Here is a 14,180-nt window from a genome sequence, read left to right on the forward strand (position 1 = left end):
TGGAACCACAATATACAGGAAAACCACAGCAGAAACACAGGGTTTGTGTTGAAAAGAGCATGTATATACCTACAGGCATGAGTGTGACAGATTACTGTGATAAGCGTTTTTGTGGTATTTTAAGAGTTCAAGAGATGAGATATTCAGATGTAGTCGTACAAGGAAGGAGAACAATGTTGTGAACCGCAGTTCCGCACATTTACCTGAGGCCACACAATGATTGACGATAACCTGGCGAAAGCAGGGTCCACTTCCTTGTTTGCATTAACCAGTACACAAACATGATCTTTTCATCAGTTACAATAGGACTTTATCCCATAACAGTCACCTTTCATGTGGTCGTTTGCACCACTAATCCAGCTGAAGTTTCTTTATTTGATTCACACGACAGTAGCTACAGGAATTACATGGATTTTGGGGGTTTTAGAAGCCTGATGGCAGTAAATAATTTACCATTAGAAATGTATTGAAATCATTGGATTCCTCCATGTTGACATACAATATACCATTTACTTCAATAGTTGGCCCCAAACTTAATAAGGAACTAGGGCTCGACTAAAAATATCAAATTGCTCAACTCCTTCAAAAAACATTTTATTTAAATGACTAAATATTTGACCAGTGTAAAATTGAACAATGCTAAGTATGAAATGTATGAAACTAAATTCATTGGATTTATATGGACACATTGGGATCATTTAAATTGACTACATGGGTGTGCTGCCATATATACATATATACACCATAACAAGAACGAGAGCAGGGACAAGGCTTGTGTGAAGCCTGTGTTCAGACAAAAGTTGATGTGAAAAAGTTTCCATGAGCTTTGTGATCCCATGTTTCACTGTGAGGAATAAAGGCTGGTGTTAATAGACTGAAGAAACATTGCTAGTAGCCCAGTTTAACAATTTTAACACAAGAGACACTAAGTGCTGAATTCAGCGCTGGGTCCCGTGGTACTGAACAGGTGGTTAGGTTGATGCTGTAAAACTGTTCATAACTCAATACTAACCTCTGCTGGTGCAAAATGATTTACTTTGCTTTGCTCTGTCCTCCACAGCACTCCCAACCACAAAGTTTCTGTAAGTACTTACTCATTTACAATACAATTAACATGTCTCCATATTTAAAGAAATGTCGTTAATATAGTTATTTATGTACTATTTAATTAGTATTTTATTTATTGTTCTTTTTCTTGTGATTTTTTTTCATAGATCAATGTGACGACAATCAAATGTTAAACTTAACAACAGCAACGACAACAGTGACGCTCGTGCCAACAACAAACTGCACCTTAAACGTTGGGAATGCTACGTTGGAAAATGGAACGTTGACTAATCTGACTCCTGGAACTTCCTATGTAATCAACCTTAATTGCTCAAACTGCACACAACTTCAGAATTTCACAACAAGTAAGTCTGTTTACCTTGTTGAATTGCATTCATACCAGAGCGTACACTGATGATAAGAAATGAGAACGTAAAAACTAATAATAATATTATAAATTATTTTCACCACCGACCTCTCTCTCTCATTCACAGAGCCTGAGATAGTCAAAGGCCTCAGTGTCACTGACTTCTCTACATCCTATGTGTTTCTGAACTGGACTGAACCAGTGGGAAACAGTTCTTTCTATATAGTACAGTGGACTGATGGAAATGTATCTCAGAATCTCAGTGTGACTGAGACACATGTAAACATCTCTGGTCTGACTGCTGGAGTGCAGTACACTTTTAGTGTGATGGCAGTGGCTGGAGATAATGAAACCCTAAGTAACGTGACCCAGATTTCTCAATATACAAGTAAGATGGTGACTAAGATTGTAGTTGATGACAGTGTTTATAGTGTGTTAAGTGAATCCTTTTCATTCTGATGACTATTTCACTATATAGTAAGAACAATTACATTAAAAGATATAAATAGATTTTCTAAGACCTAACAAACTTAAAAACACATTTGATGTGCTAAGATCATTGCTGGAGATTAGAAAAATATGGAGGACGCAAACACAGATTGAGTGTAAATAAATAAGACGTGCAATAGTTCACTATGTGCATTAAATGTTATTGAGTCATTTCAGCTAGTTTTTACACACCGAATTTTTTACTGTAATTACTGTTCCTGTTTTCCATAGTACACAAATGACATTTCACTGTCATCTTTTGGTTTTGCTTAAACCTCTGTGGGACTGACAAAAACTGCAGTAGTCAGGAGTCCCACTGTATTTGAAATAACCACACCCTCTGTGTCCCTGAACTGTACTGAACCAGGGGGAAACAGTTTTTTACTATTTTACTATTTACTTATAGTTTTACAGTTTTTTTTTTTAACTTACATTATGGTAATCAGAGTATTTTTTGTGCTCTTCACTTGAAATCCCATCAATTTTTTTGTTTCTCATCAGTCACTATTCGTTTGGTAACTCTAAATCCACATTTGTTTGTCATTCTGTGTATTTCCTGCATTCACAGAACCTGAAGTAGTGAGAAACCTCATTGTAACTGAAATCACAACATCCTCTGTGTTTCTGAACTGGACTGAACCAGTGGGAAACAGTTCTTTCTATATAGTACAGTGGACAGATGGAAATGTATCTCAGAATCTCAGTGTGACTGAGACACATGTAAACATCTCTGGGCTGACTGCTGGAGTGCAGTACACTTTTAATGTGATAGCAGTGGCTGGAGATAATCAAAGTCAAAGTGAAGCGACACAGATTTCTCACTATACAAGTAAGATGGTGACTAATATCTTCGCTGGTGAAACTGTTTATAATCAGATTTGTGCCTTGTCTTCGTTTTTATGTGGTTATTCCACTAAATACTGAGGGGAAACAATAATACTACATCCACAAATCACTGATTATTAAGGTTTAGAAAACAAAAATGCATGTCTGATTAAACAGATTTTCTTCAGATGTAATAACTGTTTACCGTCATCTAGAACAGAACAGATATGTCTTTTTTTGTATTTGTTCTGCACCTACAGAGCCTGAAGTAGTCCAGAATCTCACTGTAACTGAAATCACAACATCCTCTGTGTTGCTAAACTGGACTGAAGCAGAAGGAAATTGCGCCTTTTATACAGTACAGTGGACTAATGAAACAGATAGCTGGAGCATCAATGTGACTGAGACACATGTAAACATCTCTGGGCTGACTGCTGGAGTGCAGTACACTTTTAGTGTGATAGCAGTGGCTGGAGATAATCAAAGTCAAAGTGAAGTGACACAGATTTCTCAATATACAAGTAAGATGATGGCTAAGATTGTAGTTGATGACAGTGTTTATAGTGTGTTAAGTGAATCCTTTTCATTCTGATGACTATTTCACTATATAGTAAGAACAATTACATTAAAAGATATAGATAGATTTTCTAAAACCTAACAAACTAAAAAACACATTTGATGCGATAAGATCATTGCTAGAAATTAGAAAAGTATGGAAGAGGCAAATACAGATTAAGTGTAAATAATTAAGACGTGCAATAGTTCACTATGTGCATTAAATGTTATTGAGTCATTTCAGCTAGTTTTTACACACTGAATTTTTTACTGTAATTACTGTTCCTGTTTTCCATAGTACACAAATGACATTTCACTGTCATCTTTTGGTTTTGCTTAAACCTCTGTGGGATTCACAAAAACTGCTGTAGTCAGGAGTCCCACTGTATTTGAAATAACCACATCCTCTGTGTCCCTGAACTGTACTGAACCAAAGGGAAACAGTTTTTACTTATTTCTATTTACTTATAGTTTTGCAGTTTTTTTTTAACTTACATTATGGTAGTCGGAGTATTTTTTGTGCTCTTCACTTGAAATCCCATCAATTTTTTTGTTTTTCATCAGTCACTATTTGTTTGGTAACTTTAAATCCCCAATTGATCATCATTCTGTGTATTTCCTGCATTCACAGAACCTGAAGTAGTGAGAAACCTCATTGTAACTGAAATCACAACATCCTCTGTGTTTTTGAACTGGACTGAACCAGTGGGAAACAGCTCTTTCTATATAGTACAGTGGACAGATGGAAATGTATCTCAGAATCTCAATGTGACTGAGACACATGTAAACATCTCTGGGCTGACTGCTGGAGTGCAGTACACTTTTAGTGTGATAGCAGTGGCTGGAGATAATCAAAGTCAAAGTGAAAAGATGACACAGATTTCTCACTATACAAGTAAGATGATGACTAAGTTCTTCGCTGGTGAAACTGTTTATGAACAGATTTTTGCCTTGTCTTTATTTTTATGTGGTTATTCCACTAAATACTGAGGGGAAACAATAATTCTACATCCACAAATCACTGATTATTAAGGTTTAGAAAACTAAAATGCATGTCTGATTAAACAGATTTTCTTGAGATGTAATAACTGTTTACCGTCATCTAGAACAGAACAGATATGTCTTTTTTTGTATTTGTTCTGCACCTACAGAACCTGAAGTAGTCCAGAATCTCACTGTAACTGAAATCACAACATCCTCTGTGTTGCTAAACTGGACTGAAGCAGAAGGAAATTGCGCCTTTTATACAGTACAGTGGACTAATGAAACAGATAGCTGGAGCATCAATGTGACTGAGACACATGTAAACATCTCTGGGCTGACTGCTGGAGTGCAGTACACTTTTAGTGTGATAGCAGTGGCTGGAGATAATCAAAGTCAAAGTGAAGTGACACAGATTTCTCAATATACAAGTAAGATGATGACTAAGATTGTAGTTGATGACAGTGTTTATAGTGTGTTAAGTGAATCCTTTTCGTACTGATGACTATTTCACTATATAGTAAGAACAATTACATTAAAAGATATAGATATATTTTCTAAAACCTAACAAACTAAAAAACACATTTGATGCGATAAGATCATTGCTAGAAATTAGAAAAGTATGGAAGAGGCAAATACAGATTAAGTGTAAATAAATAAGACGTGCTATGTGCATTAAATTTTATTGAGTAATTTCAGCTAGTTTTTACACACCGAATTTTTTACTGTAATTACTGTTCCTGTTTTCCATAGTACACAAATTACATTTCACTGTCATGTTTAGGTTTTGCTTAAACCTCTGTGGGACTCACAAAAACTGCAATAGTCAGGAGTCCCACTGTATTTGAAATGACCACATCCTCTGTGTCCCTGAACTGTACTGAACCAAAGGGAAACAGTTTTTACTTATTTCTATTTACTTATAGTTTTGCAGTTTTTTTTGAACTTACATTATGGTAGTCGGAGTATTTTTTGTGCTCTTCACTTGAAATCCCATCAATTTTTTTGTTTTTCATCAGTCAGTATTTGTTTGATAACTCTAAATCCCCAATTGATCATCATTCTGTATATTTCCTGCATTCACAGAACCTGAAGTAGTGAGAAACCTCATTGTAACTGAAATCACAACATCCTCTGTGTTTCTGAACTGGACTGAACCAGTGGGAAACAGTTCTTTCTATATAGTACAGTGGACTGATGGAAATGTATCTCAGAATCTCAGTGTGACTGAGACACATGTAAACATCTCTGGGCTGACTGCTGGAGTGCAGTACGCTTTTAGTGTGATAGCAGTGGCTGGAGATAATCAAAGTCAAAGTGAAGTGACACAGATTTCTCACTATACAAGTAAGATGATGACTAAGTTCTTCGCTGGTGAAACTGTTTATGATCAGATTTTTGCCTTGTCTTTATTTTTATGTGGTTATTCCACTAAATACTGAGGGGAAACAATAATACTACATCCACAAATCACTGATTATTAAGGTTTAGAAAACTAAAATGCATGTCTGATTAAACAGATTTTCTTGAGATGTAGTAACTGTTTACCGTCATCTAGAACAGAACAGATATGTCTTTTTTTGTATTTGTTCTGCACCTACAGAACCTGAAGTAGTCCAGAATCTCACTGTCACTGAAATCACAACATCCTCTGTGTTGCTAAACTGGACTGAAGCAGAAGGAAATTGCGCCTTTTATACAGTACAGTGGACTAATGAAACAGATAGCTGGAGCATCAATGTGACTGAGACACATGTAAACATCTCTGGTCTGACTGCTGGAGTGCAGTACACTTTTAGTGTGATGGCAGTGGCTGGAGATAATGAAACCCTAAGTAACGTGACCCAGATTTCTCAATATACAAGTAAGATGATGGCTAAGATTGTTGTTGATGACAGTGTTTATAGTGTGTTAAGTGAATCCTTTTCATTCTGATGACTATTTCACTATATAGTAAGAACAATTACATTAAAAGATATAGATAGATTTTCTAAAACCTAACAAACTAAAAAACACATTTGATGCGATAAGATCATTGCTAGAAATTAGAAAAGTATGGAAGAGGCAAATACAGATTAAGTGTAAATAATTAAGACGTGCAATAGTTCACTATGTGCATTAAATGTTATTGAGTCATTTCAGCTAGTTTTTACACACCGAATTTTTTACTGTAATTACTGTTCCTGTTTTCCATAGTACACAAATGACATTTCACTGTCATCTTTTGGTTTTGCTTAAACCTCTGTGGGACTGACAAAAACTGCAGTAGTCAGGAGTCCCACTGTATTTGAAATGACCACACCCTCTGTGTCCCTGAATTGTACTGAACCAGGAGGAAACAGTTTTTACTATTTTACTATTTACTTATAGTTTTAAAGTTTTTTTAAAACTTACAGTATGGTAGTCAGAGTATTTTTGTGCTCTTCACTTGACTTTTACAATATTGTACATTGGACAGATGGAAATATAAGTGAGACAATAATAAGATAATTTTCTGTGTTAATGTTTTTTTTTTCCCTCTTCTCCACTCTTTTAGGGCCTGGTATAATAAGAAATCTTAGTTCTTCTCAAAGCGTCTCCACCATCTCTCTGAGCTGGGACCCACCTCTTGGCCAGGTGTTCTTGTACAGCATTACGTGGAACAATGGTGGAGCTTCAACAACCACAACAACTAATAGCAACTCTACTGTGTTATCTAACTTGACTTCTGGTACAAACTACACAATCACCATCACTGCTGTAGCTGGAGACAATAAAACACAAGGAGACCCTTACACATCAGCCTTATTCACAAGTAAGCTATGAATATCGTCTTGCTGTTGTACACCTTTCAGAAGATATAGTCAGAGTATTTGTGGGTTCTTTTCTTGAAATACAGTCAATTGGGTTGTTTCTCATCAGTCAGTATTCATTTGGTAACTCTAAATCCACATTTGTTTGTCATTCTGTGTATTTCCTGCATTCACAGAACCTGCAGTAGCGAGAAATCTCACTGTAACTGAAATCACAACATCCTCTGTGTTTCTGAACTGGACTGAACCAGTGGGAAACAGTTCTTTCTATATAATACAGTGGACTGATGGAAATGTATCTCAGAATCTCAGTGTGACTGAGACACATGTAAACATCTCTGGTCTGACTGCTGGAGTGCAGTACACTTTTAATGTGATAGCAGTGGCTGGAGATAATCAAAGCCAAAGTGAAGTGACACAGATTTCTCACTATACAAGTAAGATGATGACTAATATCTTCGCTGGTGAAACTGTTTATGAACAGATTTGTGCCTTGTCTTCAATTTTATGTGGTTATTCCACTAAATACTGAGGGGAAACAATAATACTACATCCACAAATCACAGATTTTTCAGGTTTAGAAAACTAAAATGCATGTCTGATTAAACAGATTTTCTTGAGATGTAGTAACTGTTTACCGTCATCTAGAACAGCACAGATATGTCTTTTTTTGTATTTGTTCTGCACCTACAGAACCTGAAGTAGTCCAGAATCTCACTGTAACTGAAATCACAACATCTTCTGTGTTGCTAAACTGGACTGAAGCAGAAGGAAATTGTGCCTTTTATACAGTACAGTGGACTAATGAAACAGATAGCTGGAGCATCAATGTGACTGAGACACATGTAAACATCTCTGGTCTGACTGCTGGAGTGCAGTACACTTTTAATGTGATAGCAGTGGCTGGAGATAATCAAACCCTAAGTAACGTGACCCAGATTTCTCAATATACAAGTAAGATGATGACTAAGACTGTAGTTGAAGACAGGTTTGATAGTTTGCCAATATATTTGCATCATCCTCATTCTGATGTTATTGTTTTACTGTATAATCAAGGGAAGAACATTTACATGAATCAGTTACTGATTATTTCAGATTTAGGAAACTAAAAAGCACATTTGATGTAATAAGATAATTACAATGGATGGAGATCAGAAACATGTAGGAGCAGCTGCCCTAGTAAGATGTGCAGTAGTTCACTACCTGCTTTAGGTTTGACATAATTTGTTGCTATTTTTGATTATTTTAACTCTCATTTAGTAAACTTGTGTAACTTAATTTAGATTTTTCATTTTACACTTCAAATTCTGTACTGTATTTAGCGTCCCTGTATAACATTTTTTTTTATTGCCCAAACTTTATTTGCCAATAAAAATTCAATCGAAACCCAGAATATTTATATCTTATCTCATAGCTTATATTTTTTAATAAGGATATTTTGTAAGTGTGTGCTTTAAATATTCATATTTTTTCTCCTCTCCTCTCTCCTCTTTTAGGGCCTGGTATAATTAGAAATCTTAGTTCTTCTCAAAGCGTCTCCACCATCTCTCTGAGCTGGGACCCACCTTCTGGCCAGGTGTTCTTGTACAGCGTTACGTGGAACAATGGTGGAGCTTCGACAACCACAACAACTAATAGCAACTCTACTGTGTTATCTAACTTGACTTCTGGTACAAACTACACAATCACCATCACTGCTGTAGCTGGAGACAATAAAACACAAGGAGACCCTTACACATCAGCCTTATTCACAAGTAAGCTATGAATATCGTCTTGCTGTTGTACACCTTTCAGAAGTTATAGTCAGAGTATTTGTGTGCTTTTTTTTTTTTTAAATACAGTGAATTGGATTTTTTCTCATCAATCAATACTCATTTGTTAAATGACACAGATTTCTCACTATATGAGTATAATGACAACTAATATCTTTGTTGGTGATTGTTTTTAATCAGTTTTGTGCCTTTTCTTTATTTTTATGTGGTTATTCCACTAAATGCTGAGGGGGAAAGAATAATACTACATCAACAAATCACTGATTTTTAGGTTTAGAAAACTAAAATGCATGTCTGATCGCGTTACATATGATGTAATAACTGTTTACCGTTGTCTAGAACAGGAGAGACATGTCTTCTTTTGTATTTATTCTGCACCCACAGAACCTGAAGTAGTCCAGAATCTCACTGTCACCGAAATCACAACATCCTCTGTGTTGCTAAACTGGACTGAAGCAGAAGGAAATTGCGCCTTTTATACAGTACGGTGGACTAATGAAACAGATAGCTGGAGCATCAATGTGACTGAGACACATGTAAACATCTCTGGGCTGACTGCTGGAGTGCAGTACACTTTTAATGTGATAGCAGTGGCTGGAGATAATCAAAGTCAAAGTGAAAAGATGCAGATTTCTCACTATACAAGTAAGATGATGACTAAGATTGTAGTTGAAGACAGTATTTACATATTTTTATGTTTTTTAATAGTGTTATTCCACTATTTACTGGGGTAGACAATCAGATTATTTAAAAAGAGTTGGTTGAAGGCAAGAAAACTAAAAAGCACATTTGATATAATGAGATAATTTCAGTTGATGGAGATCAGAAAACTTTAGGAGAAGCAAACACAGTTTCAGGGAAAATAAGTAACAACCACAGTAGTAGTAATATCTGCATCAAATTGTTTTTACTTTTTTACTATCTACTTGTAGTTTTACAGGTTCATTAAACTTAAAAATGGTAGTCAGAGTATTTTTGTGCTCTTCTCTTGAAATCTCATCAATTTTTTTGTTTCTCATCAGTCAGTTTTCATTTGTTAACTTTAAATCCTAATTTGTTTGTCATTCTGTGTATTTCCTGCATTCACAGAACCTGCAGTAGTGAGAAATCTCAGTGTAACTAAAATCACAACATCCTCTGTGTTTCTGAACTGGACTGAACCAGTGGGAAACAGTTCTTTCTATATAGTACAGTGGACTAATGGAAATGTATCTCAGAATCTCAGTGTGACTGAGACACATGTAAACATCTCTGGGCTGACTGCTGGAGTGCAGTACACTTTTAGTGTGATAGCAGTGGCTGGAGATAATCAAAGTCAAAGTGAAAAGATGCAGATTTCTCACTATACAAGTAAGATGATGACTAAGATTGTAGTTGAAGACAGTGTTTATATATTTTTATGTTGTTTAATAGTGTTATTCCACTATGTACTGGGGTAGACAGTCAGATTATTTAAAAAGGGTTGGTTGAAGGCAAGAAAACTGAAAAGCACATTTTATTTAATGAGGTAATTGCAATTGCTGGAGATCAGAAAACTTTAGGAGATGTAATCACAGTTTCATTGTAAATAAGTACAGTAGTTTGCTCTCAGCATCACATTTTGTACAGTGTTATGTCATTACTGTTGGATGTATAGTAAACCTTTATAACTTAATTTTTCATATTAGATTCTTATTTTTTTATGTTTGTAGCATTCCTCTATGTCATAGAACTTGAATGACATTTAGTTTTCATCTCTTTTTTCACTTTTACAAAGTTCTCTTCTGTGCTCTTTTTTGTACTCTGTGATTCCAGTTTTGTTTTCATTTAAAGCAGACTCGTGGAAACAAATCAATTCTTATTCAACTGTATTTGTACTGTGGAAACAGCAAATCCGGATTTAAAATATTTAATCTCTGTGTTACTTATAAAACCTTTAATATCCATGGGTCTCACTGTCATTGAATTTACCACATCTTCTGTGTCTCTGAAGTTGACAAAAAGAGAGGAAAACAGTCATTTCTGTATAGTACAGATTACACGTGAAATTTCAGTGAGACTTTGAATATTTTGATGCCGATTTTTACATAAGAAAATTATTTACATTTTGTTTTCCGGTGCTCATGTTTTTCTTATTTTCTTTTTTTTCCCTCCTCTCCTCTCTCTTAGGGCCGGGTATGATTAGAAATCTTAATTCTTCTCAAAGCGTCTCCACCATCTCTCTGAGCTGGGACCCACCTCTTGGCCAGGTGTTCTTGTACAGTGTTGCGTGGAACAATGGTGGAGCTTCAACAACCACAACAACTAATAGCAACTCTACTGTGTTATCTAACTTGACTTCTGGTACAAACTACACAATCACCATCACTGCTGTAGCTGGAGACAATAAAACACAAGGAGACCCTTACATATCTGCCTTATTCACAAGTAAGCTATGAATATCGTCTTGCTGTTGTACACCTTTCTGAAGATATAGTCAGAGTATTTGTGGGTTCTTTTCTTGAAATACAGTCAATTGTGTTGTTTCTCATCAGTCAGTATTTGTTTGGTAACTCTAAATCCTCATTTGTTCGTCATTCGGTGTATTTCCTGCATTCACAGAACCTGCAGTAGTGAGAAATCTCACTGTAACTAAAATCACAACATCCTCTGTGTTTCTGAACTGGACTGAACCAGTGGGAAACAGTTCTTTCTATATAATACAGTGGACTGATGGAAATGTATCTCAGAATCTCAGTGTGACTGAAACACATGTAAACATCTCTGGGCTGACTGCTGGAGTGCAGTACACTTTTAATGTGATAGCAGTGGCTGGAGATAATCAAAGTCAAAGTGAAGTGACACAGATTTCTCACTATACAAGTAAGATGATGACTAATATATCTGTTGGTTACAGTGTTTATAACTAGATTAGTGCACCATCTTTATTTTGAAGTGGTTAATCTACTATAAACTGAGGGTGAGACAGTCACATTATATGAAATCATGATTTGTTTGAATGTGACAAATCTAAAAAGTACATTTGATGTAATAAGATCATTACAAGGATGGAGATCAGAACCTTTAGGAGCAGCTACTGTAGTAAGATGTGCAGAAGTTCAGTATCTGTATTAAGTTTTACACAGTATATTTTGATTACAGCTGGTTTATCTCCCCTTCACAAACTTCATATAGTTTAATGTTGTATTTCAATTTTAAACTTATTTTCTTCCACATTCAGTGTTCTGCTTTATTTCATGACAATTACACCTCACTGTCATCTTTTTTTCTTTTACATCCACCTCACTTTGACTAACAGAACCTGCAGCAGTAAGAAACCTCACTGTAACTAAAATCACAACATCCTCTGTGTTTCTGAACTGGACTGAACCAGTGGGAAACAGTTCTTTCTATATAGTACAGTGGACTGATGGAAATGTATCTCAGAATCTCAGTGTGACTGCGACACATGTAAACATCTCTGGGCTGACTGCTGGAGTGCAGTACGCTTTTAGTGTGATAGCAGTGGCTGGAGATAATCAAAGTCAAAGTGAAAAGATGCAGATTTCTCACTATACAAGTAAGATGATGACTAAGATTGTAGTTGAAGACAGTATTTACATATCTTTATGTTGTTTAATAGTGTTATTCCACTATGATCTGGGGTAGACAGTCAGATTATTTAAAAAGAGTTGGTTAAAGACAAGAAAACTAAAAAGCACATTTGATATAATGAAATAATTGCAGTTTCTGGAGATTAGATATATTTAGGAGATACAAACACAGTTTCACTGTAAATAAGTAACAACCACAGTAGTTTAATATCTGCATCAAATTGTTTTAACTACTTTATTATCTACTTGTAGTTTTACAGGTTTATAAACTTACAGTATAGTAGTCAGAGTATTTTTGTGCTCTTCTCTTGAAATCTCATCAATTTTTTTGTTTCTCATCAGTCAGTATTTGTTTGGTAACTCTAAATCCTAATTTGTTTGTCATTCTGTGTATTTCCTGCATTCACAGAACCTGCAGTAGTGAGAAATCTCAGTGTAACTAAAATCACAACATCCTCTGTGTTTCTGAACTGGACTGAACCAGTGGGAAACAGTTCTTTCTATATAGTACAGTGGACTAATGGAAATGTATCTCAGAATCTCAGTGTGACTGAGACACATGTAAACATCTCTGGGCTGACTGCTGGAGTGCAGTACACTTTTAGTGTGATAGCAGTGGCTGGAGATAATCAAAGTCAAAGTGAAAAGATGCAGATTTCTCACTATACAAGTAAGATGGTGACTAAGATTGTAGTTGAAGACAGTATTTACATATCTTTATGTTGTTTAATAGTGTTATTCCACTATGTACTGGGGTAGACAGTCAGATTATTTACAAAGAGTTGGTTGAAGGCAAGAAAACTAAAAAGCACATTTGATAAAATGAGATACTTACAGTTTCTGGAGATTAGATAGATTTAGGAGATGCAAACAAAGTTTCAGGGAAAATAAGTAACAACCACAGTAGTTTCGTATCTGCATCAAATTGTTTTTACTACTTTATTATCTACTTGTAGTTTTACAGGTATTTAAACTTACAGTATAGTAGTCAGAGTATTTTTGTGCTCTTCTCTTGAAATCCCATCAATTTTTTTGTTTCTCATCAGTCAATGTTCGTTTGGTAACTTTAAATCCCCATTTGTTTGTCATTCTGTATATTTCCTGCATTCACAGAACCTGAAGTAGTGAGAAATCTCACTGTAACTGAAATCACAACATCCTCTGTGTTTCTGAACTGGACTGAACCAGTGGGAAACAGTTCTTTCTATATAGTACAGTGGACTAATGGAAATGTATCTCAGAATCTCAGTGTGACTGAGACACATGTAAACATCTCTGGGCTGACTGCTGGAGTGCAGTACGCTTTTAATGTGATAGCAGTGGCTGGAGATAATCAAAGTCAAAGTGAAAAGATGCAGATTTCTCACTATACAAGTAAGATGATGACTAAGATTGTAGTTGAAGACAGTATTTACATATCTTTATGTTGTTTAATAGTGTTATTCCACTATGATCTGGGGTAGACAGTCAGATTATTTAAAAAGAGTTGGTTAAAGACAAGAAAACTAAAAAGCACATTTGATATAATGAAATAATTGCAGTTTCTGGAGATTAGATATATTTAGGAGATACAAACACAGTTTCACTGTAAATAAGTAACAACCACAGTAGTTTAATATCTGCATCGAATTGTTTTAACTACTTTATTATCTACTTGTAGTTTTACAGGTTTATAAACTTACAGTATAGTAGTCAGAGTATTTTTGTGCTCTTCTCTTGAAATCTCATCAATTTTTTTGTTTCTCATCAGTCAGTATTTGTTTGGTAACTCTAAATCCTA

At 35.3% G+C, this 14,180-nt stretch overlaps 2 protein-coding genes across 39 annotated transcripts in view; one reads left to right on the top strand and one right to left on the bottom strand.

The window, feature by feature from the left end:
- Positions 1-14,180, bottom strand: part of ptpn5 (protein tyrosine phosphatase non-receptor type 5) — a 64,081-nt gene that overhangs the window by 33,488 nt on the left and 16,413 nt on the right. The window lies entirely within an intron of this gene.
- LOC113165475 (phosphatidylinositol phosphatase PTPRQ-like) overlaps positions 1-14,180 on the top strand; it is a 41,614-nt gene that overhangs the window by 9,481 nt on the left and 17,953 nt on the right. For 6 of the 36 annotated variants that reach the window (XM_026364963.1, XM_026364961.1, XM_026364976.1 and 3 more), the window contains exons 2-20: positions 1,061-1,082; positions 1,215-1,412; positions 1,542-1,802; positions 2,472-2,732; positions 2,989-3,249; positions 3,915-4,178; positions 4,435-4,695; positions 5,351-5,611; positions 5,868-6,128; positions 6,801-7,058; positions 7,233-7,493; positions 7,750-8,010; positions 8,553-8,810; positions 9,213-9,473; positions 9,918-10,178; positions 11,409-11,669; positions 12,106-12,366; positions 12,810-13,070; positions 13,514-13,774. In XM_026364963.1, coding sequence (XP_026220748.1) covers positions 1,061-1,082; positions 1,215-1,412; positions 1,542-1,802; positions 2,472-2,732; positions 2,989-3,249; positions 3,915-4,178; positions 4,435-4,695; positions 5,351-5,611; positions 5,868-6,128; positions 6,801-7,058; positions 7,233-7,493; positions 7,750-8,010; positions 8,553-8,810; positions 9,213-9,473; positions 9,918-10,178; positions 11,409-11,669; positions 12,106-12,366; positions 12,810-13,070; positions 13,514-13,774 — 4,654 coding nt within the window. Of the gene's footprint in view, positions 1-1,060; positions 1,083-1,214; positions 1,413-1,541; positions 1,803-2,471; positions 2,733-2,988; positions 3,250-3,914; positions 4,179-4,434; positions 4,696-5,350; positions 5,612-5,867; positions 6,129-6,800; positions 7,059-7,232; positions 7,494-7,749; positions 8,011-8,552; positions 8,811-9,212; positions 9,474-9,917; positions 10,179-10,976; positions 11,235-11,408; positions 11,670-12,105; positions 12,367-12,809; positions 13,071-13,513; positions 13,775-14,180 lie in introns of those variants that run through there. The other 30 variants (XM_026364988.1, XM_026364990.1, XM_033326013.1 and 27 more) reach the window with 28 other exon arrangements.

Source organism: Anabas testudineus, chromosome 6, assembly GCF_900324465.2.
Source record: "Anabas testudineus chromosome 6, fAnaTes1.2, whole genome shotgun sequence".
NCBI lineage: Eukaryota > Metazoa > Chordata > Actinopteri > Anabantiformes > Anabantidae > Anabas > Anabas testudineus.